The following is a 25,271-nucleotide window of genomic DNA, read 5'->3' on the forward strand; positions in this document are numbered from 1 at the left end:
ATGCTGCCTTGGTTAGATGTGGTCTGGCACTGGTTCAAAACCACCATGGCAAAATTATGAATGCCAGCAGAAGAATTGAGGGCTTGTTAGTTTTATGCAAATCCTGGAATTCCTGTAGCTTCTGTCATGTATTTGAAAATGCACAATGTACAAGGACACAGAAAGTAGAACAGAGCAGCAAAGTGGATCTCCATGGGTTATCTTCATTCAAACTAATGCAGCTTTTCTGAATGCAATAATTATGTCATTAATGCCATAACAAAATGTCACAGAGGCCATGTATTGAAAACACAAATTAAATCCATGTGCAGTGTGTTTGGTAGAGTCTGATGGTTAATGGTAAAAGAAAAGCAGAGAAGTATAAATTAAATGTTCAGAGTTTACTTGGTTGTTTTGTATCTGTCCATCTGCCAGTCCTTCAGAGGTTTTCATGTAGAAGTGAGGAAGACTTTGATTTTAAGCTCATTTAAGATAGTGTCTTATTTATATAAGTCTGTTTTGTGGTTCCTTTGGATGCACCTTTTAAGAAAAAACTAAGTAAATTTTGAAACCAGAGCTGTTTTCCACAGCAAAGTTTAGAGAATATAGGTAAGCAGCAAGGACAATTTAGATCAAGCTGTGTGTGCTGTGCTGATGGCCTCAATATATTTGAACTGCTTTAGTGATTTCTGTTTTCCTCACAAGGAATTCCTTGCACACGGGGTTCTGTCCATGCCTTGTCACCCGTGTGCTGTGCTGGGCAGTGCTGACACGCTCTGTGCCCCTGCTGTGTGCCTGCATCTCCCTGGGTCTGGGCCTGAAACCAGTCTGCTTCTGATTCAACAACCTTGGTAAGCTGCACAAAGGCTGAGCACCGAGCCAGGACCATGCCCAACATTAACATCTTTCTGTTGTACTCTTGGGTAATGCATCCCCAAGACTGTCTGTGGGCCACAGGCAGCTGGGCTCTGCTTGGTACTGCAGAGCAGAAACACACACAGGGAAATGGAGAAGGGCAGTTTCTGTGCCTCAGCCCCTCACCTGTGTCAGCCTCTGTACTCCTGTGCATCACAGGTTTTGTACCAACACCACTCCTTGCTGTGCACAGGGTACCTGTGGGGGAAAAAAATAGTAACCAATGACTCAGCATGTAAACAACTTGGAGAAAAACCCTGATTGCTTATTCTGCTGTATCTTAATGTTCAAAAGAAGGCATTCTTTTATAGCCAAGTTTCTTTTGAAATGACAAAATACTTGTGGCAAGTTACTGGAGCCAGATTTGTACAGTGACATGGTGGTCCAGGCAGAGTTTTTAGAGTAGTTTTCTTTCCCAGTACGATATAGTTATAAGTGTTTGCCAAAACACTTTGGAATTGTTATAATTCATACAGAGCTTAAAAGATAGTTTTATTAGCATTTTTTATCCTTTTCAGTTATTTATTAAGTTAACACTTCTTACACTTACTTATTTGTAAGCACAGCACCAACTCTGTTTACTATAGCAACAGAACTTCAATAAACTTTATATTTATTTAAAAAAAACCCAGCAAAACTAACACAGAAGTGCTGTGCTGAACCACCATACAATGAATCCAAGCCTTTCACGTTTCATGAGAGTTTTGCAAATGCTATCATATTGGAAATCAGGCCTGGGTGACTGTCTAGGCCTGTAGTTTCAACTATGCTGAAAATACTCCAGAGAGGAAACCTAAATACAAAATATAGGTGCAGATCCTGATTCTTACATTTTCTTCCCAACGGTCACAGATTTGTCAATATGTGACAGTATAGGGCTTTACCACCCCATAGCTGTAAATAATGAGACAGCGATCAAGCAACTTTCTCCTTCCTCCACCCCTTGCTGTGGGTTGCCACTTTGTCAGAAGTGACTTCTACATAAGCAGTGTGCTCTGTGTGTAAGGTTTGACTGGTCCTGCTTTGTTCCCATGCCAATTATTTTTCCAGCAATAATTTTTTCCTTTTTTCATAAAGAAAAACACCAGTGCGTTACAAAATGAAAACAGAAAATCCAGCTTCTTACAGTTTAAAAAACCCCAACGACATTGAGCAAGTAGCAGCAGAGTGCAGGAGCTCAGCTGGCTTATCTGACAGTAGCCATTTGCTTTAATGCAAGACATGTTTCTTTTGTCCATGTGCAGTGAGTATTCTCTAGAATGGATATGAAAAGTAATAGGGAATTGTATGATTTAATGGTGACCCTCAGTGCCATGCTTTGAACAGACCTATGATGTCTGTGTTGTCAGCTGTGGAGTGGGGCTCTCTTCAGTCATCAAAGCATTTCAGGGGAGTTTACAGTCTGTTGTTTACGTTATTGGCCAGTACTTTACTCTCCTGAATACAGTTTAACTATTCCACCGCCCCTGTGATGAGTATTCTTTTCGGCAGCAGCAGTCCTCACAGCCTTGGAACATTGTTTTTGGACACAAACATACACAAGTTATTAGAACACAAGATCAAAGGAGGTGTCCCACTGTCTTCCTTTCAATGCTCCCATTGTGTTTGTATGCTGAAGCCTGCTAGAGAGTTAGAACCAGAGAAGGGGGAGAGGGGGGGAGGAAACCTTTGTACAAAGGTACTTGTCACTGAGAGAAGCCCATAAAAGATGATGTGAGAAAAGACACCAGGTGGAGTATAAACCACCCTTATTGTTAAGAAATGCAAATAAAAATCCTCTCCTATATTAAAACTTTCTTACTTGTCATTTCTTAGATGCTAAAAGAAAGATTCTGATTATTGAAGTCATGGCAGTACTTTCTACTTTGCTTTTTTTTTTCTTTTTATGTGTAGTACACTATACATGATGTGGAAAAAAGTTTTTTCCCTCTTTCTCTGCATATTGTTACAATTGTTAGCAAATTTCATCTCAGCAAAATATCTACTGGAAAAAGAAAACTCAGAAAAATCACACTTTAAAATAATTCAAGGATTCTCTTCTATGGAGGACATCCATAATTTTTGATTAGTAAATAAATTGCAAGTTCATTTTATTTGGATAGGAACAGCGTTTTCCTTGGGGAAATGACGACAGAAAAATTCCTGCTAATTTTGTATGATCTTTGAATTTCTTCTGAAGAACCTGCAATCAGATTCCAAGCAAACAGATTCTAGGTCCAACACCCACTAAAATATACTGAAAAAGCCAATTCCTTCTAAATTGCTGGGAAAGCCCTGGCCTGGCTTCCTCAACTACAGAGAGATACATGGTAGAAGCAGTCTCTAGTTTTAGGCAGCATCAACTGATTTTTTCATCTTTCCACTTTTCTGGTGAGCTGAAATCTGGATTACTGAGTTAGCTATGCAAAGGTTTTTGAGAGAGAACTTGCAGGACATAACAGGTGACAATTAGGGATTCACAAATCAAAGCATTTCTGAAGGCAGTTGCTGATGAAGACTTTCAGAGTAAGAGATGGAGAAAACAAAGATTAACCTGGCACGAACCTTTATACTCATCATCATGGATTCTTCTGTTTTAAGACTTCTAAAACACATTTTACTGAATACAATGGAAAGAAGATGTGATACCACCTGAAAAGGAGTATTTTAGTGGAGGCAGTACAAAGGACAGCTGGGTATCTACTGGTGGTTGTGGAAAACGGCTCATCTACCAAATCAGCACTTGTCACCCTGAACTACCAGCTCTTGAAATCAACATCAATCTCTATCTGATGGGTTCTCTTGGCTCTGAAGAGAAGTGAAAGACAAAATACTTTAATCATGGAAACTATATCCACTGGAGTATGGAGACAGAGTGGTTTTACAGCGTGGGACTACAAAGTTTGCCAGGGTTTTCTCCAGACAATCTTCACAGGTTCTCAGAAGATTTATAGGACTAATCTTGAAGAAGGCGTGGAAAAATTTCTCATGGTACCTGAACATGTGCAATATTTGGCAGATGATGTAGTGAATGTGCTCATTTCTGATAGACATCTTTCTGCTGCACACTGTTTGAACTTGCTGATCAGTCTTTCTTCCCCCTCTAGGGTCAGGACAGTTGCTGACATCACGAAAAACCCAAGGAAAACCTGTGAAGCAAGTATGTTTGGAGTTGAAAGGATGCCACAGTGCAGACTCATGCCAAAGCTTTGAGGCAATAAGCTAAGGCTGCAAAGTTGCTAAAGCCAGGAGGTGCTAACATGCCTGACTGCAAAAATGCCTAAGGCAAAAGTGCTGAAAAAACTGCCAAGACCAGAGGTACAAGGACGAAGGCCCCAAAGCTAAAACAGTGTCTTGTGACAGGCATCCCATTTATGTGTTGGGAATGAGCAGTCAAAGCACTCATGTGGTCACCAAACCAAAATTAAATGTTCATAAAAGGGTTTGTGGCCCTAAATGCATCAGCAGGGTAGTGATTGAGGCAAGTGTTGAAGAGGTATCGTTGCTGTGGGCAATTCTTTGTTGATGGAGTATTCTGGAGGTGGTGTAGCATGACCAGCATGCCACTTCCAGGTAGAAGAGAACAGCACCCACCTGAGACTGTGGGAGGCCAATACCGGCCTTCTTTCATCTCCAGCTGGAGGGAACATGGCAGGAGAGGGGAAGAAAAGGCAGGAGATAAAGCAGAAGAACAGGAAAGCAGTATCTTACCACTACCCAGACAGGAAAATCAGTGTGGTGCTTTCATCTATCAGGTAACTCTTGTTATTGCAACTATTGCCATTAATTTTGCTATGCTATTGAATATTGACAATGAATTCCTAGAACAGTCTTATTCACTTGTTCCTTAGCTAAGATGCATTTCATATCATCAACTGCTTTATAGTACAGCAAGGTTCAAAAGGGTTCTCCATCTTCTGAAAAAGTAGAGTGTAGTCAGCCCTAATGAAAGGGCAATGAATAATACGCTACGTCATAGCTTTCAAACTTTAAGAATTCCACTGAGGTCACTGGGTTGGAGATCCTTTAATCATTAGTACTGTTTTGTGAATGGCGTACTTTACTCTGATATTTTACTAGACGTCACTACTTAACACCCTTCTGACCCCATGGAAGGAAAACCAAAAATCTTTGTATGCCTTGAGGTCCCTGTAGTTTGAGGATCATTATATACTGAGTCAAATCTTGAGGTTCCTGTTTAGTTGTTATAGCATGCTAAAATCTCCTGAAATCAACTGGAATTGGATGTTCTTAGCAAAACCATGCTAAGAATCACAAGATTTGTCACTTTGAGAGTAGCTAAAACTTTCTCCTAGGTGGAGGAAGAATTAGCTGCAGTTGTGATTCATACCCAGAGTAATGTCACCAGCTTGTAATTGTGTTACTGCTGTGCCCAAGCAACAGTCATGAATCCCATTGTACATGGAGTCAGTTATGACATTTGGGATTCTTTTGTCAGATTTGCTCTCCTGTGAAAGCCTTGGTTCTGCAGGGTATGTCATCGACTGTAATTAGAAAGGGCTTGCTTTAAATGCTAACAAATGTTGCGTATGTGAAGGCAGTTGTGCACAAGAGTGGCTGTGTTCTGAATGCAAGTTCCTCGACACAAGTGGACCTCTGTAATGTGCTGTGAAAGCCAGGGCTTCTTCCCCTGGCCAATTCAGCAGACCTGTTGAACTTGAGACATTTTTAAGGTCTTGTTTTATTCCCAAGAGCTGAATGTGAGCATCATCTCACAAGACAAATGGATAGACACATCCCATTTGGGGTCACTTATGCTAAGCTGTTCTCTGTTTCTCATAAACAATGAAGATAAGTGCTATTCCAAATAAAATATTTGCTGATGAAGGATACTTGTGTATATGCCAACCTGAGGTATTAGAATTTAGAATTTCTTTGTACGGATCAGAAAATTTTTACAAGTTTTCATAGTCTAAGTGAAGCCCATGCCCCAGTGAACCTGCTTTATCTAAATAACTTTCTTCCCCTCTATGACCTCCCCAAAACAAGAGACAATCTTCAAAGGAACAAATATGTCACTTTAAGTACACAATATACAAAATTATTAAAATACATAAAAAAGAAATTCACAAAAGATGCATGTTATTAGCTATTTGACAAGCAATTGATGCTGTTGCAATGGCTGCATTTCACAATGCAAGGGCTTTCTTCACTAGACAGATAAATAGTGGGAATAATGTGAGAAATGACTTTGCAATCATCCAAAGAACAATTTGGGTTGAAACGGTTCATTTAATGGCATTGCATTGGCTGTGCTGTGGAGTTGTTTCATACCAGACCTTCACCACATCCATGTGCTTTGGAATTCCTTCTAAAAATGAGCTCCAAGCCTGACCCTCCTCTCCCGGTCCCAATTCCCTGCAGAAGTGTTACTACATATGCTTTGAATCTTTTTTTCAGATGAGCTCCCAAGTCTAACTCCTTCCTCCCTGTGCTTGAAGCATATGGATTTGAAAGCACAGATGTGGCCTTGAAGTTTTTTGGACCAGGCCCATCTGGGTCAAACCATACATAGTTTGACTAGTAGTTTCTTGAGTTAAATTCTCAGAAGTCTTCATTTTTTCTTGTTCTGAATCTACTATGTACTCCCTTTTATCTCTCCTAGTTGAACTACAAGGATCTCAAGGGAGATGTGATTTTCATAAACAGAAATATAATGACCAGCCAGAGGAAGAAAGCAAATTTTTAATGACTGTGAGAACTATTTTTATGAAACAGCAAGTTTCCTTTTAGTTTACGCTCTATGTAAAAAATACACCATTCATAATTTGGAGAAGTAGGGGAGATTCTTTGTAAATCTCATCTACTTAACTAATAATGAAAAAAAGCTGAGAGAGACTTTGTCCTCCTGCTGCCAACATTTTGAATCACTGAGAAAGGGTTCCGGACCTGACCCTGAGAACTGCATTTTGGCATTAACAGTGACTTCATTAGGACCACTTGTGTGCGAAGGGATGCCCGTGAAAAGCAATTTGCACGACTAAGTCAGCAGAACAACTGCTTTTCCAGACACGCTGGCTTCCTCGGCCATCCAGACACGGCGCAGCGGGGCCAGGCGGGGCCGGAGCGCGGCGGCCCCGCGGGCGCGGCCCGAGCGGAGCGGCGGTGCGGGGGCGCGGCCCGTGCGGAGCGGCGGTGCGGGGGCGCGGCCCCGCTCCGCGCAGCCTGCGGGGGGCGGCGCTGGCGGCGGGGCCGGGCCGGGCCGGGCCGGGCCGGGGCAGCGGGCGCCGTGTCCGCCCGGCGCCCCCGGGGCTGCGCGGAGCGAGGCCGGCCCCGCCGCCCGTGCCTGGCTGGAAGTGAAACGCGCCCCGGCTGCTCCTTTTTCTTTCTTCTTCTTCTTATTTTTTTTCCCCCCTTTTTCCTTTTTGAGCCTCCAAAAGGCTCACTCGCCCCTTTCATCTGCCGCCGCGGCCCAATGGGAAGGCGGAGGCTGCCTGCAAGTGGTCTAATCTCAATGAGGTGTCAATCATGTTCCCCGGTGGGTGAAGTAAGGTCTTTTGTAACCGCCTCTGTCTTTGGGAAAGAGAGGAGAGAGGAGGAAGGCTGGAGTGGAGAGGGGGACGAAGGACCGTGCTGCCGGAGAGGAGCTGAGATTTGAGCTCGCTTGTGTGTTAGCAGGGAGAAGCGGAGCACATGGATTTCTAAACACGCTGGGATTTTATATATCTACAAAAAATAACAAGCGAACCTGACCCTACTGAAAACAGTCAAATGAATCGTAATTGCAGATCAATGCAGAGAGATGGGGAAACTTCATTCGAAACATGGTTAGTTCCTTTCACTTGCTACTTCCTTAGCCCCTTCCCTTTATTCGGATTTTACTCGGTTTGTTGCTGTGATTTTATTCTGGTGTCTAACGATCTTCCTTTATTATTTCCCTCACACACTTTGCTCCGGATCTGCCTAGCTGCCGTTTGTAAACCCAGAGAAAGTCCAGAAGGTAGGGATGGCTCCTCACTGTTAGTAACTTTGAACGCCTTCCTCGGTCCGGCTGGCTGCCCCCGGCCCCCTGCCCTCTCCCCTCAACTTTCCGCCGCGGTTTGCTCTCTGCGCGGCCGCCCCGCTCCCAGCTCGGTGCCAGTCCCGGCTCTAGCACCAGTGCCGGTCCCGGTGCTGGTCCCAGCTCCGGTCCCGGTCCCAGCTCCGGTCCCGGCTCCAGCCCCAGCCCCGGTGCCGGTCCCGGCTCCAGCCCCAGCCCCGGTGCCGGTCCCGGCTCCAGCCCCAGCCCCGGTGCCGGTCCCGGCTCCAGCCCCGATGCCGGTCCCGGCTCCAGCCCCAGCCCCAGCCCCGGCCGGCGCGGGGATGGCCGCGGGGGTCGGGCGGGCTCTGCGGGCGGCTCAGCGGCGGCATTGTCTCCTCTTTTCTAGGTGATAGTTTCGCGGTGAACGCCTCTCTGGCTCGCAGAGGGCTGGAGGACTGGATGGTGAAGCAGAAATACTCCGGGGGCAGCAGCAGCGGCGGCAGCAGCTCGGGACTCCCGCACGGCTGCCAGCACCGCGCCGTGTGCAGGCTCTCCAGCGCCAGGGTATGTCAGCTTCCTCGCTGCCCCCCGCCCCTTCCCTTTGAAATAGTGAAAAGCAAAAGGTCTTTCTACATCCCTCTTTCCCTCCCAAGGGGCGGTTGTGCAAAGGAAGGTTTTCTTTGCCCTAATGCTGCTCCGAGGCGCTGCCCCGTGGGTGGTTTCCTTCAGTCCTTTGATGAAGTTAGAAGCTGCAGAGCAAACTTGGTGAGGGTAGAAAAGCCAAGGGAGTGAGGGAACCTGCCTGCTGGTGTCTGGGCAGTACGATTAGAACAAAACCTTTCACGAACAGGAACAAACGATCTCTGGGGAAAGCCCAGCACCCAGCCAGTGTGCGATAGCTTGTGAGTCCTGATTAGTGCACAAGTTTGCCTGTGACATTTTGGCAGTCAAGAAGTCCCCGAAGAGTTATTGTTATTTATTTGCTCATTGCTAATAACATGAGGCTGACTTTCTCCACGAGAGTTGCTGTGCCATTTGCTTGTCCTGGCTGTTTCACTGGTCACTTTCCACCCCTTCTCTTTCCTTCAGTCCTCCATGTAAAACTGGGCTGGAGGAAATGTTTCAGTTGCCGTTTTCTTTTATTTATTTTTAATGTTGTCTCTTTAAACAAAGATGCATTATGGGAGGTAAATAGACTTAACATTACTTAGATATGGTCCTCATAGTGTTTCAGGGTGTGATCCAGAACTTATTGGTGTTTACTGAAAGACTCCCATTGACTTTGGATCAAGCCCTGAAAGTTTCATCACTGGAAAGGTAACCTGAGAGATGGGGAGATTGGAATCTGTGCTTCCCAGCAAGCAGTGTGGCTTTGAAAGCACAAACAGAGCCAGGGCCACCAAACCTCCTGCAGGCTCTTTGCTTTCTTAGCTACCAGTTGTATTGTCAAAAGCCTGGACTTCCTGTGTCTCAGGAAAAATTCACTTGCAAGTTGAGAATACTTAATTTTAGGTGGGATGTGTAAGTGAGTAGAAGATATGTACTATGGGAAAAGCTAGTGATGACATTTCATATTGCACCAGTATTGTCTTTTGAGTAGCATAAATTGTGTGAGAGTCACTAGGAGTAAAGAGAAAGGGGGTAAGACATTGATTTGTTGTAACCGATGAACATAATCACCTTCAACTGGCAAGTATGACTGGTTGAAGTGATATTTATTGTGCTTTACTAGGAAACAATATGTTCAAAGAAAGAAGTTCTCATTAACAATAGTATGTATTATGATACAGATGCAAAGAGTAAGAACACCTGTTTTTAATTATTTTCTAATTATCCCAGTTTTTGTAAATCATGTTTTTTACACGTGTTCTACCTTTCACATGTATGTTTTCTAGAAAAGAAGCTCAACTCACCAAACTAAACATAGATTTAATATACAAGAGTTAAAGGTAAAAACTCTGACTTTAGTTTGTGAAACATATTTTCTTCCACAAAAATGATTTGCTTTGTTAAAGGAAGGAGAAAATATCTTTTGTCAAAGGTCCTTTCTATTCAGAACCCTCTTCAGTTGGCAGTTTTGTGAGGTCTACTCAGCTGGAATGACAGTAGAACAGTATTTCCCCTCTTACTCAAGAGGAAGTCTTCCTCATGATGGCTCAGCAATTAGCAAGCCATTAACTAAATATTAGTCTACAGTTTTAGTACATTATAAAACTGTAAATAGGTTTAAGTGTATTTAAAAGCACTGTTCCCATGAGGCCTTTTACTGTCATCCTTATAGAGATGTTTCTGAATGTTCAAAAATATTTTGCCATTTATTGCCTAATGTATTTGGTAGTATCTGTGTGCATGTATAGCCTGCCTGCTTGTTGATTTAGTTTAATCGTCATCCTGTCACAGGCACACTGTGACAGCTACATTAAAGTTCCTTTAAAATATGAACTTTTGGAATATGGAAGGATGCATTTCTAATCCTACATTGGAACCAGATGTGCCATATGTACAGTCATTTTGACAAGGATTACGGAGTCACAGCTATTGACTCCATAACTGAGACTGCATGACTGCTTCTCTTCTGAGATCTCTTTGATCTCTTGTATAATTATGCCAAGATACAAAGGGAATTGTAGCCTAACCTCTTGGTTCTTTGGTCTCCTCAAGATGTAGAAATAGTAGTTTCTTCTGCTAAGAGTTAGTCACAGGTTTGTGTGAGACAGTTCCCAATAGTGTACTCGTGTTGCACTTGAATTTACCTTACTGCACTTGAATTTTTTCCTTACTGCTTAAAAATTAATCCTAAAATGTTCAATAAGCTTACAAGGCTCTGTGGAACGGTACTGTTTTATTGTGTCACAGCTGAAATTGTGACTTCTCAGTAAAACATAGGTCCCAAGTTGATGTGTTTGTGACTTATGGCAGAAGAGTTAGATCAAACACTAACAAAAATATCTGCATTCACAGAAACATACAGCTGTGTTAAAAAATAATCATCCTAGAAATAATTTTCCTAGTAGGAATCCTTAATCAGAGCTTTGTTGATGATGGTTTTGTTAGTATGTAGGACCTATTTGGTGAAATTCAGTTTACTTCCAAAGACCTGTTGGTGGGAGATGAGAGCACTTAGCCTTGCTTCCAAGAGCAAGAGCTTCCAAGACTGAAAATTCAAAATTTGAGTAATTTTAATCAAAGCTTGGATGTGATAGTACTATTTTATTTATTTTACTATCTATAAGCCAAAAATTCTGTCGTGGTTGTAGCTGGAAGGCTGTTTCTCCCAAGAACAGACAGTGAATTGTTCTGCTGAAGTTAGTCATCCAGGGGAGATGACACTGACGTTCAGAGGATTTGTGCAGTGTTTTACAAGAGGAATGAGTGACTAATACAGGAAAGCAGTAAAGTTTCATTTGTAGTCCTCTCTAGAATGATTGAATTTACAATTATTGTGGAGGGGAGGTCTTTACATCACTTCACTCAAGGAGAGTTCAACTGTACAGCACCTTTTCTGTTCCTGAGCTGAAGTTTTGAGAGTCTCTCAGTTAGAGAAGACTTCCCTCAGCTGATGTGTTGCCCTCATCGTCTCCTGTCCATCTCTCTCTCTTCCAATTAACTGAAAGAACAGTAGTTTGCATCCAGCTGTTGCCAAAAGTCTTCTGAGAAGGCTGTGCTGGTGGAAGGATGGGTGAAGGCATGGGCCAGGGGAGGGGAATGAGCCTGTGGTGTGGGCGCAGCTGGCTGTGCTGGGTGGGAGCTCTGATCTGATAAACCATTGCCCCCCTGTGCTGGGTGGGAGCTCTGATCTGATAAACCATTGCCCCCCTGTGCTGGGTGGGAGCTCTGATCTCCTAAACCATTGCCCCCCTGTGCTGGGTGGGAGCTCTGATCTCCTAAACCATTGCCCCCTGTGCTGGGTGGGAGCTCTGATCTCCTAAACCATTGCCCCCCTGTGCTGGGTGGGAGCTCTGATCTGTTAAACCATTGCCACCCTGTGCTGGGTGGGAGCTCTGATCTGTTAAACAATTGCCACCCTGTGCTGGGTGGGAGCTCTGATCTCCTAAACCATTGCCCCCCTGTGCTGGGTGGGAGCTCTGATCTCCTAAACCATTGCCCCCCTGTGCTGGGTGGGAGCTCTGATCTCCTAAACCATTGCCACCCGCCCAGCAGGGGCTGCTCTGCTCCAAGGGTTTTAAGGACTCCGCAGGCCGAGGGCTGGCCTGCAGCTTCCACATCATGAAGGATTAAAGAGAAAAGGAATTCTCTCGCATCCATGAGATCCAGAGTCATCTTCTGGTTTCAAAGCTAATTGAAACCACTGAGGCTGTAAATCTGCTAGCAACCGAATACACTTCTTTTGCTGCTTTATGAATGAGTTAATTTGTATCCAGAAAGGTTTTTCTGATACTGTGGATTATCCTGTATATTTCTTAAGCTTAAATTTATTCAGTGTGTTTACTTTTACAAACTATTTTTGGAAATCAACATTGTTTGCAAATATTCATGTATTTATTTATTTAACTGAGAAATGGTTCTATGCTAGAGGGGAGAATATTAAATATGACATTTGCTTAGTTCCATTTACTTTTATCTTCAAAGCCATAAGAATTTTTACTAGATTCTTGTGTGTCTCATTGACATCTGTGCTTGGGAATGGAAAAAATATCCTATTTTTAATTAAATTTCAAATCAACTCTCTGTGAGCCACATTGTAGGTAATAATTTTGGGTAAAATAGAAATTACTTTATCTTACCACTTCCACTGGGCTCGTTGGTCCTAGTGGTCCTCATGTTCAGCCCTAATTGATATTAATTAGAGTTGAGTATCTGGTTTGGGACTAGCACAGGATGAAATTGTGAGGCATCAGTCCTTCAGAGGTGGGGCTTGTTCTCCATTTGTTCTGTGCCTGTAACTGCCAGTGACATTAATGGGCATTCCTTGCATGGCTGAGAGGAGACAACACCAGTGTCAACTTCACTGCTCCTCTAGTATGATCAATCTTAAATAAAAAAAGAAGCCCTTCCCAGTCCCCCACTGTTTAATAGTGTGTATGTGTGCATATTAAAAATACATCATCTTACAGAAGCTGGGAAGGTCATTAATCCAAAATGAAAATAATAAACAGAAATGAGACTTTTTTTAGTGTTATGTGCATAGTATGGCTTAAAGGCTGTTGAAATGCAAGATTTAATTGTTGTGCTACTTTGGGGTCATTTCATGGATAAAGTGACATTTGAAAGACTGCCTTCTTACTGGTATGGTGAGAAGAGCAATGAAAGTTTCCTTGGATGTTGTCTTGTGTGATTGCTTGAAGCGATCTTTTTAACTGAAATATTTCCAAGTCTATTAATGTCAGTACTATATAAATAATTATTTTTATTGACACTGAAGAGTAAAATAAACAACAGACTCAGCAGTTCTCAATATTGGTATGACTAAAAAGTATTTTCGTACACAAAAATATTGTCTATGGCATTTAAAATAAAATTACCAAACTTTGTATTGAGAGAGAGAAAAGCAGAATCTTATTTAGTGTTGAAATTTGGTGCCAAGAAACCAAGATAATTTAATTAGTGGTGTACATAGTATATCTTGACAGCTCTGGTTTGGGAAAATTATAATATGAATATTAACAATCAAAGAGTCTCTGAAAGTATTAGTGCCATGGTGATGAGATTAGTGAATTGGCCAATACTGTAGCAGAAAGCTGGATTCCAAGGGAATTATCCTTGAATGATACCAGTTGGTGCAATTAAAAGCCACAATTCAGTTGCCATATGGAAAGTGTTAGGCATCCTTATATGGTTTCAAAGCTATGTGCCAGAGGTTAAATTGACATATGAAGAAAAGCATAAATTAAATATTTTGTGTTATGAAATTAAAAGTTGACTTTGCTTGAGCCATATGGAAGAGGTGGATGGAAGATTGTCTGTATTTCATCAGGGCTTGTTTTATAGGTGTTTCAGATTTAATGTGGTGCACTTTTAATTTGGCATGTTGATTGGAAAGCCGAATGGCCCGTGAAGTTTCTGCAAACAATCTCATTAAAGGAACTTTTTTTTTGATCTCTAACAACCCTCTTTCTCCCACCCCCACTAAAGTGGAGTTACTTAGGTTGGTGTTTGTAAGAAGAAAACATATTCTCTCTAGTAGCTGGGTCAAGTCCTAATCTGTGTCTCTTGGGCTCCTAATAGTCCCTGCTGGCTTAGTGAAACCTTAATTCTTCTGAATGAAAAGGCCTTGGTTATGGAGTGTATTTTCTTATCCAGGATGAAAAGTAACAACAATACATTATATTCTTTAATGTCTTAAATATAAATAATGCAGTCCAGACTTCACACTAAAATTTTAGTTATAAGAAAAATGGGACATTTACAGCACATGATTGTCAACATAGGGGAATGTTCTTTACAGCAGCATTCATTAACAGAAGGGTTTTCTGTAGGTTTTGGGATCTGTAATAAGACCCAGGAGGAGCTCAGTAAGTAGTTATTTGTATGCACCCTTCAGAAGAAGATCTCAGTTGACTTTTATGGTTACTTTTGAATTGAGTTATGAACAGAGGAAAGAGAAGTCTCTTGAGTACTGAAACTTTGTAGGAGTTAGTTTTTCCAAAGTTGGGGAAATAATTGTTCGGTGATGATATTTAAATCAGAATGGAACATTGCTCCCAGTGCTGCAGATGTTGGCCTTTATAGAAATCCTTGCAGACAGATCTTGCTTCGTGAATGTCAGCATCAAACCCTGGTTGGAAAGCAAATTGTAGATGTTCAGATGAACAAAATACTTCAAGTTGTGTTTTTTGTTGTTTTTTTTTTTAATGGAACTACTTTTTCTTCATATACCAGTTACTTTGAATACTTGAGTTATCTATAAATATCACATAGTTTGAAATGTTTTCATGGAAAATGAGGTAAAGTTTTAGTTAAAAAAATTAATGTGAAGGAAGGGTCAAATATACTTTCTCTGTGAATTTATTTAGTCATATCTGCCAACATTGGCAGCAAAACTAAGCCTGTATTTACTCCTACAGAGTAACTACAGCTATGGGAGACTGAGTTGGACTGTATTCCATTCAAGAATTATTAGCAAAGTTCCAAATGCAAAATCTTCATTGTGTCTGATTTTTGAGCCAGCAACGCGTGTTTGTATTGCAGTATCTCATGACATTTCTCTTGCAGTGGTGGAAGGCCAGTGGTGTTAGCTGTGATGAAAGGTCTCTGCTGGCTTTTAGTTTAAGCCAAGAGAAAGGGGAAATGATTTGTGTACTTTCAACCACTGCACTCCTGGGGTCTCTGCAAGAGGTACTGTTGTACAGGGCATTCACTTTTTGTAGGCTTCTGGATTTATTGTCATCAGAGCAATATGGCATGCTTTTTGCTGCCAGGTAACCTCTTGTCCACTCTTTAATAAGGTGATCCACTGGCTTGCCATGGGACTTGTATTTCCAAAGGGCTGATGTCTGTAAGCAAGTGTTCATCTGCATTCTCTCATCTCTTTATGTTTGTGTCTCACATCACCTGGTAGATGCCCATTGTACGTCAGGAATATTTGTGCTTTAGCCATACAGAATCTAATTGCACTTTCAGAAAAGGTGGCTGAGAGGGACCTCATCAATGTCTGGCAGTATCTGGAGGGAGGGTATCAAGAGGCTGGAGCCAGGCTCTGCTTGGTAGTGCTACGTAATAGGAGGGGAGACATTTGGAAGAAACTGATGCACAGAATTTTCCACCTGGATATTAGGAAGAACTTCCTTCTTGTGCAGTGACCAAGCACTGGAACAGATTGTCCAAGAGGCTGTGGAGTCTCCCTTCACTGGAGAGATTCAAGAACCTTCTGACACAACCCTGTGGCCTATGCTCTGGGATGGTCCTGCTGAAGCAGGGAGCTTGAACCAGATGACCAGGATGATGTTGTCCCTTCCAACCTGAGCCACTCTGTGGTTCTGTGTTTTGGCCTGTTGTTTTGGTCTGTAAAACTTCTGCTGCTATAAATATCTTTTGCTCTTCAGATGACCAGACAGTGGCCACAGGAGACTGAAGTGCCATCAGTGCTTGAGAAGCTCCTCAATTGCCAAGAAGAGCCCTGTAAAAATACACCTAAAGAGTCCCACCAGTCACCAACCCCTCAGCAGGGGGAGCAGAAGGCCCTGTGGTTCCTTGATTCAAACCAAGGTCCCTGCCAAACATACATGGAAGGTGGTTGTTCCTTAAACCTAGGACTATTGTTAATAAAGTTTAATACTTGTGAACAAGACTTATCAGGCAAGCAGTTTTTCGGCTTTTTGTCAATGTTCCAATAATTTGGTAATTTTGTCCAATAACCCTTCTTAATCTGAGAATTCAGTGGATGCTGAGACTCATTGAGTTGATTGATGGTGTGTGGGTGTCTCAATTACACCTTGAAAGGGGACATCCACCAGCCTTGCTTTCAGTTTGAATGGGCTTGGATTTAAATGCAGGCTCAGTGGCTCTCCTTGTCTTGTGTCACTTGCAGTGAGAATATCTTGAGAATGTGAGATCCTCCCTTAAATGTTCGGTTATGTTTAGAGCAAAATTTGCAGCAGAGAGCATTTAATGTGTCTGGAATTTTCAGCCATATATCCTTGGACTTCTGACTAACAAATGCAGGCAGCGTATATTGCTTTAGCTCAGAGGTGGATTGGCATGTGGTCAGAACAGTCTGTGCACTGTCCATCCAGAGAAATACTTCGTATTTTGTGATTAGGGTGGAATTTAATGCATTTGGGGGCATTACTGTGGCAGCTTTAAAGGGATTAAGAATGTTGAGGTTCCTATTAAAGTATAACATTGTGATTCAAGATCTGTGAAAGAAAATCATGCATGAGTGTTTGATCTTGGGGTGCAGCCACACATGCTGTGAGGCATAAAATAAGGGGATAGACTCAGTAGGGAAGTGACAGAACAAAGTACCGTCTTGCAGGAGAAATGGGATTTGGGAGCAGCCTCGGATCTTTTGATCCATACTCTGATGCGAATGATGAGTGGTACGGGGGTGACAGATTTGTCTTGGGGGAGGAAGGAGAACGGTGGGTAGTGTGTCACGTTGCCCTTGGAGATAGTTTGCTGTCTGATTCCCCAAAGATTTTATAGTGGTAGGTAAGGACTAAGCTGCTTCTTGTCCTATCTTAAAAATCTTTCATGCTTCCAGGACAGTTAGTTTCAAGAGAGTTAGGCAAAGAGGGTAGTAGCTGTAAGGCTAAGCCTTGTGCGTTGTGTGAATAGAAAGAACAAATGCCTGTTTGGGGGAGCGGGGATTTTCTCTGAGCATAGAGTGTCCCAGCCCTGAGCTCACAGAATAACAAGCAGTCTCTGTATTGCGTAAGATGCTGCGGTTAAGCCTGTATCAGTGTTCCTGTAATAAACTACTCTTTTTGAAACAATAAATAATAATTTTGCCTGTGAACTTTCCAAGTCTCCCTCTGTTCGTGTAGTGTACGTGTGTATACACTACGGACACTCATTCCCCTGTAAAGAGAGAACATCACAGTCTAGCAAACAGAGTATCTGTCATTCCAGCTGAGCAAAGGTCTAAGGCAATAACCCAAAATATCCTGGAAGAAATTCTAAAAAGCATTGAAGAAATCAATCGTCTGATCCTAGAGGAAGGTCTTTGATGTACTCCTGGTAAGTTTATACTGGGAGCCTGCCTATTTATGGTCAGCCATAGACTTTCTATATGAAAAGTGGATCAAATAATTTCATAAGCTCCTGCTGTAAAAAAAGATGGTTGATAATTTTCTAAAGCGTACACACTGTTTAAATGTAGATTGTGGCTTTTAGCAGAAGGCCAGGTGGGGAGGAAAGGCTTTTCAAAACAAGTACCTACAGGAAAATAAATAATACTTTGATATTTTTTCCCATGGAAAAACTGTGCCTCATTTAGCCATCCTGAATATTTAATTTTATTTTGAGGATAAACTTCATAGGTTATCTCAGTTAAAGCCACTTTTATTTATGCAAAGCTTATGTGCAAGGTCTTGTTCCTGACGTCAATATATATATGTAAAAGGAGTTTTTTTCAAATACCATAAATAAATTGCATTTAAATGTATATTTTTAACTAACTTGGTGCAGTTAGGTAAGACTGTTTCTGTAATTTTTTTAAAATTCTGCATTATTTCTATGATGCTTTGATGCAAAAGCCCTGCTGTAATAGAGGGGAAGGCTCTCATTGGTTTTAGTGGTTTTGTATTGGGTTCTCTGCCACATCAGTAGAAGATGAGGGAAGGTTCAAGAGACTAATATTCTTTTAATCTGGCAGCTACATTGCTGGTGTAATCAAAGTGTATTTTCCCCTGCAGATGCAGTTTATCTGATCATTTTATGACAGGTTCACAAAAGTTTTTCCCAGCTGTACTGCCACTTAAATTCCCATTTGTAATTAGCGGTGTAATTTTCCAGATAGGTTTAAAAAGTATGTTTTGAAAGAGGCTATTCCCACAGCACTGCTTAATACCCATTAAAATGCCAATTTTTATTGTATGAAGGTGTTATTTTTTATCTAATTAGGTTGGTTTGTTAAAGTATTGAACCATAGTCTCATTTTTTTTTCTTCTACTCTAAGGGTGTTTTTAGTAATTTATTTATGCCTAATAGGAAGCACACAAAATCTTTAACTCTGGACTAATGCACAGCATAAAGAAGTAAATGAGATCTCTTCCTGTGTAAGCTATTGTACAGGGCTTTACTTTGAAAGACAGTTGCTCTCGGACTGCAATGTGGTGATGTGTAACAGAAAAGAAAGAAAAAAAACCTAGCATTTGGAAAGGAAGTATTGTATTCATTGATGCTATATAGACTTCACTGAAATTTGGTCATCAGCCTTACCATGGCCCTCTTTTCCAGATGAGTGTTTGATTTCTTTTTTTTTTTTTTTTTTTTTTAATGCCATTTAGGGGAAAAAAAATAAGTTGTGAGAAGTCTGTACTGAAATTCAAAAGTAAGGCACGTTGAAGTAGTTCTGTGTCCTTGGTTATTTGCTGCTATCCAGGAGGGACCAGCTAGACTGCAGCATGCAGGTGTTTCTGCTTATTCCTTAAACATACCTATGTTCAAATACAAAACAAACCTCTGCTAAAACAATCGGTCCTTAATCTATGGCCACCTCTGATTTTCCCCATTTTGGAAAGACAGAAACCAAAGGCACTGCAGTGGGAAGTCCCTTAGATTTGTCAGCAATTGAATAACAGACAATGGGTAATGTCCTGTGGGAGAAGCAAAAAGGCGGTGAGGTCCCGGTGAGCTCTGCAAGAGTAATCTGACTCTCCTCCTTGTGTTTGATGGTAACACTGGCAGTCCTGTCGCCCCAAAAATGAGAATTTCACCACCACTGGGGAAAGTAGGAAAGTTGTCAAATGCAGAAGAGCAGAATGGTTAGATGAGAAAAATGATGTGCCTTTAGGGGTGTGTTTTAAGAAAGGAAAGATCCTGGCCTCATGTGCAGTCTTGAGTGTCTCTGAATACCAGCAGGAACCGTAGCCAAGGCAGGGTGAGGCTTGCTCCTTCCACAGTCTCAGCTGACATGGGCTCTGGTCAAGCTCATCTGCTGCTGCACATCAATTCCAATATCCAGCAGCGTGAGGATTGGGCAGCCACTGCTGCCTTCAGCTAGAGACTTCTGAGAGGCACTCCAGCCTGAGAGAGTGCCAGGTCAGGGGGTGGATGTGCTTTAAATTGGGCTGGCACAGCTCACTGCAGCTAGCGGGCTGGGTGCTGATAGCTGATGGCAGAGCTGGGCAGAGCGAGCTAACTTTGCTAGAAAAGTCTTCTGATGTTCAGTCTTATCTCTGTGCAGGTGGGAGAGGAAAAACCCTTTGTGTTACCTGGGCTTAGCCATCCCCAACCAAGGATCTTCCTTCTCCTGCTAAGGGTGATGAGCAGCATTCTGTGCCACGGCTGGCCGCATTCCAAACCCTGTTGTGCCTTGTGCAGCTTTGCAGTGGTCCTTCTTGCAGGGTGATGCCTCCCCTCTGTGTCAGCACTGCTGTGGCCAGGGACAGTGGCCTTTCTTCTGCTGACCAAGGTCTGCTTGCAGCTGGGTTTCCCCAGACTCCACATGTCTGCTGGAGCTGCCTGCCTGTGCTGTGCAGAGAGGGAAATGGTACGTGCTTTGCCACGCAGTTTTGTGACTGTGCTGTTGATAGGAGAGATTTTGGAGTGAGTGATCTTGTGGAATATAAAGGGTTACGTTGTTGAAGTTACCCAGGCGCCAATCCACTGGCACACCGCAGGTGATCTCGGAGTGAATGTTGTTTAAAGCGCCTGTCCCACGGTTTCACAAATGTGCTCTGACCAGAGGATGTTTTTCTAACTTCAAAGGGCTTCTCAGGCTGGCTCGGTGCCTCACAGACTGAGTCCACAATTCCTCTCTGCTCATGATGTGTTCTAACCATGTGTGATTTTTTTTGGTATGTGATGTTTTCTTAAAGAGGCATTGACCTGTGTTCAAATGAAACTTGCTCTTAAGCTTGTAAACACAAACTTGTCGTGTGGGCAGTTTTCATCTTAACTTGATGTGTGTATTTTTTTGTTTTTTAAGAGCAAAAATAGATATCAAAAGGAGGGATAATTTAAAGGAAAAAAAAAAAAGAAATAAGCAGCAGCCTTTTGAGTTGCACCATCCAGAGTCTTCTCCTTCAAGATCAAAGTGTGTGTCCTTGGCTGGCCATAAGGAGAAGAGCGTGTTCCCACCTGGGCACTGTGAGCGTTTCAGTGGCTGCTTTGTCCAAAATGTGCCTCTGCACAAGGGGATTGCAAGGGGGCAAAGCAAGGCAAAGAGAAGTAGAAAGCAGAAAGAACTTAGGACACTTGTGCGTGACCTGATTTTTTTTTTTCTTTTCTTCTCTCCTTCTTTAACAATGTTATATTAAATTAAACTTTTAGGAATATGTTAGTATGTTTTTAAATATTTAAGGTTTCTTTTCCTTCTGTAGTACTTTGTAGTGGGTTTTTTTGAGGGGAACTACATTCACGTTTTAGCAGTGTGAATTAGAAATGACTGAGATTTTGTAGGCCAAATCCTTTTACCGTTGAAGTTCTATAACTCTGTTATTTCTGCTGTGAGCAGGATTAAGCACTGAAATATCTTCTGAGGTACACTCTGCTACATTAGCTGTGGTTGTGGATCTGGGAAGGTTTAGTTAGTGTTCACTTAATTTGCACTGGTGGACACTATTTTTTGCAGTGTTTTTTGCATTTAGTAAGGCTAGAAGAAGCAGGCTAGTTTGAGGTTTTAAATTAATAATTCTTAGTTTACTGTTATAGCTATTATGGATGGGTTTGAGTTTATTTAAAAAAAAAACAAACCAAAAACAGTGGAAAAAAAGCACACCAGCAAAACAAACTCTTTCTTCAAAGAAACCAATACCTTGTAAGCCAGACCATAATACTTTATGTTTGGCAAGGGATTAGGAAGTATCGTCTGCTGTGGGAGTAAAACATCACACTGTGAATGGCATGCCGTGAACAATGTATCTCAGCTGTGCAATGAAGTTTTGCTCCTCTTGAGTAACTGTACTGGAAACTAGCACTTAATAATTAATCCAGCTTTCAGATGCAGCTTGATCACAAGGTCTTCATCCAGATGAAATCCTGGAGAAGTTAGTGATGTCTGGGACCTAAGCCCTAGCAGCAAATAACCTGTGCTGCCCTGCCATCCCATGGCTATCGACAGGAACCATCCCACCACGTTTATTTTGGCTGGTTTTAAAGCAGGTGGCCAGAATGAGTTCCTAGTTTCAAAGTCACAGCTGCTGCTTTGAAATTGTGTAAGAAGGGCTTTGGTTTCTTAACACAAAATAACTGAGCTGCTGTTTAGTATTAGAGCATCATTATTCTGGGAAATGCACTCTTCGTTTTAAAAATATCTTCCTTATGGAAGTTGAAAGTTTATACCTCATGATTCTAAGGTCAAAGAGCTGAAATAGTTCCTTGTTTGACTGATGATTGTAAATACTTAAGAATTTCTCAGTGACATGAAATGAGTGGAGGTAGTATTAAAATTGATAGCACTATAGAAACACAGAATTACTGCAGGGATCTCTTGCTGGTTGGCATTAAGTAAATTAGGGGAGGACTGTTTTGGGCAACTATAATTTAAATTTTTTCTCCTTTGGCTGGATGTTGTTGTGGGAGTTATCCCCAAAATATTATATGTTTATCATTAAATCAATTAAAAGACCAACTGGACTTTATACCATCACAGTAATGACACAGTGATTAAGTAGAAGGAAATGTTCCATTACAAATGCCCATTTTGTCTCCTTGTAAAATTTTATTTTAAAATGAGCCATCTTGGGTGACTTTTTCAGTAACGTCAGCAACAGTGTCAGCAGAATGGTGAATTTGTGTCACTGGAAGTATAAAGAGAATTCATGAAGGAGTTTGTCTTAAGCATAGTTTTCTTTTTTATAAAAAAGGATTCTATTCACCATGGGGTTTTTTTTCTTCTTTTGTATTCCTTGCCACCTTATGATATTATAATGTTTTTTGCCTACTTTCAAATTTTCAAGATATATATTTATAAAAAATATATGTCATGTAAGCCTTTTTCTAGTGCAAGAGAAAGTACATTTTATGCAAGGTACACAGCATGGGGCTTTCTGGGCCTTCAATCTCATTTGATCCTGTCTCACAAGAAATGCATCAAACAGGAGTGAGCGAAGTGCAATCCCCTCAGACCGGGTGAAAATGTTCTCCTAAGAAAGAAGGGGAGAGAGGGCTGGTGAGAGGAAAGGCGTGACCTCTCCTCTGAAAGGAAGCCTGAAAGGAGCAAGTGGACAGAGGAGGGCATCTTCAACTTCTGTAAACAGGCTTGGTAAAGGATGGAAAGGGCAAAATTAGGGTATTGAGGACAAGTCGAAGGAATTAATTCAATCATTGACCTGGTTGTTAAGGGGAAGGAGATGAGAATGGTCACATCAGAAGTACAGCCAGTACAGATGGGATATCTGGGCTGTGCTTTTAATCCTTTTTGTTTCAATCATAAAATAATTTTTTGTATTTTCTTGTGACTGAAATTTCTAGTAGCTCAGTCTGTTGGGAGTGCTCAGGCTGGAGTTCTGCTGCTGTTCTAGTGCAGCACTTCTTAGAGTTATCCATTTGCACATGGTGCTGGACCATATTTTGTATTCAGGTGTGTGTGGCAGAAATCCCTCGAGTTTAAAGCTGGTTCAGAGTCTGATAACAGGCTCTGATAACAGGACGGGCCTCTCCTAACTGGGATGCTGGTGTTGCCCCTTGGCTATCTGCTTAGTGGTTGGGATTTTCATGGGTGGGATACCAGCCCTGTGGTACTTAAGGAGGTGGGGTAATAGGTTAAACAGAGCTTTCTCAAGTTGTCTGGATCGAAAGGCAGGTAGGCTTTGAAGTCATCTGAGATTAGCAGCCTGGGAGGTGTTTGTGATGTGGGTGGCCAGGGATGGATAGCCACTGCTCTGAAACTCTGAATTTATGGTTTAGGAGTGAGATCCAGGAGCCATGCATTCTAGTCCAGATCCTAGCTTCAGGTGTCTGTCTTTTCTAAAGTTCACATATTTTTACAGAGACCCAAAATAGCTAAGCATTTGTCACTCATTTAGTCTCATTTGTCTTCTCTTATAACCTACTGGTTCTACCCACTTTCTCTCATTTCCCCATCAGAGAAATATGAAGAACTTCAGTGTCAGCTCTACTATGTTTTTATGAATAGGCAGGTATTTATCACCTACTTTCCTGAGCAAAGGAAGAATGAAAAAAGAATATTTTAATTCTCCTTGAAGTTTATATAATCTCCCCTTGCAAAATAGCCCAACCTCTTACATTGTTTCTTTTGATCTACAGTAATCTTCCTAAAATGTTTCAGAAAGGGACCTTTCTGAACTGTCCAGCTCTAGTTACAATCCAGTGGCTCAAGAAGTCTAATTCTAAAAAAGTTTTTATTAATCAAAGATGTTCTGACATATATAGAGAAAAGATATTTTACTTCTCAGTCATGCTGATGAGACTTTGGACAAGCGTGTAGAAGGTCCTGAGAGGGGCATGTCTTTCATGTATGAGCTAAATTTGTGCATTCAAGTGATGTGGACTTCCTGCTTTTTGCTGTACCTTGCTCTTGGTGATGCATATAAGGTCAAGGCAAGATTAATAGGAATGTAGGGGCAATGTGTATGGCTGGCATGTGAGTAAATCATAATAGGTATAAAATACAGCATGAGGAGAACGCCAGACTTTCACTACTGTTACTAAATGAAATGGACTACACAGACTAAATTGGAAAGGGAAAGGTGTCTTCAAATTCGACTGAAGACAAGCTCTGATGCACCAGTTAGACTGGTAGCTTTGCAAGGAGATGAAGTTTTTCTGGTGTTTGCTTGAATAATGAAATTACCCTCTCTTGAAGGTTATTCTCTGGAGCAGCAGAGTTTGTACATGAGTGAAATGCATGTCAAAATGTTTACAAAGAGCTGAAGTGGGGTGGTGAGTCAAAGCAGTAGGCTTTTCTTTGCACTGGCTTTGTAATGGAGAGCCTTATAATGAGGGTGAACTATGCCTCCGATTGTGGCCGGCCTTTGTGCTATCTGAAGCACAAAGTGGGGCAGGTTTACAGGTTAATTAACACCTCTTCCCTCCTCCTTTGGTGTTGTCTGTGACGCATCACCCCCGGTCATGTTTAGAAATGGTGACTGATGCTTAGTGATGGGTACTCCCAAGCTTTTTAGTTGATTCTGCTAAATTCTCTGCTGCGAATGTAATTTGTTCTTTTAAACAATAGAGAGCACAGCTAAATTTATGGTGCTGAAGAGGCATTTATTGTCCTTCTAGCCTGGCAGCATGAGCACACCCCAGAGCTGCATGTTGCAGCCGGGCACATCCCAGTCTGTAGCTTCCCTGCTCACCACTCCTTGTAAACATGGACAGAATTAAGGAATATTCTGCCTGTCTAAAAAGGATTTTATGGCATCTCGAACCCTATTATTATGTATTCAAGGATGATTTCTCTGAATATTGAATTGTAAGGATGGTTTAAATCTGGCAGCTCTGTGGTTTTGGAGAATTTGGTCAGTCTGGCTGGAATCAGGGTTCATAGTCTGTGTGTTGGATATGGGCATTTATTGTTGTTTTCAGGGCTTTTTCCCCTCTCCTTTTGGACACTGAAAGCTTACTTTGCCACCTATGGGCCCACAGATCACACTTTATCAATACTTGCCCTGTGCTTCCTTTCCCCTCCCAGTTCCTCAGGCCTCAAAATGTGTTAGATATTTCTATTTTAACAGCTGCTGCCTTTCCTCTAGCTTGATTTAAATGCTACAGTCTTCAGAAACTAAGTCTTGAGGAGAAACAAAGCCATGTGGTGGTCCAACTAGCAGGGTGTGCATTTGGTGTGGAACACCAAGAATCCTTTGCAATCTTGTGCTGTCTAGCA

The 25,271-nt window shown here is 41.9% G+C and overlaps 1 protein-coding gene across 1 annotated transcript in view; it reads left to right on the forward strand.

Moving 5' to 3' along the window:
- The first annotated feature begins 7,415 nt into the window (after positions 1 to 7,415).
- The window catches only part of NKD1 (NKD inhibitor of WNT signaling pathway 1), a 105,127-nt gene continuing 87,271 nt past the window's right edge, over positions 7,416 to 25,271 (forward strand). The window contains exons 1-3 of the mRNA XM_012570178.5: positions 7,416 to 7,661; positions 7,802 to 7,834; positions 8,262 to 8,419. Of these exons, the coding sequence (XP_012425632.5) occupies positions 7,637 to 7,661; positions 7,802 to 7,834; positions 8,262 to 8,419 (216 nt within the window). The 5' untranslated portion in view covers positions 7,416 to 7,636. The remainder of the gene's footprint in view (positions 7,662 to 7,801; positions 7,835 to 8,261; positions 8,420 to 25,271) is intronic.

This window comes from Taeniopygia guttata, chromosome 11 (genome assembly GCF_048771995.1).
Source record: "Taeniopygia guttata chromosome 11, bTaeGut7.mat, whole genome shotgun sequence".
In the NCBI taxonomy this organism is placed as follows: domain Eukaryota; kingdom Metazoa; phylum Chordata; class Aves; order Passeriformes; family Estrildidae; genus Taeniopygia; species Taeniopygia guttata.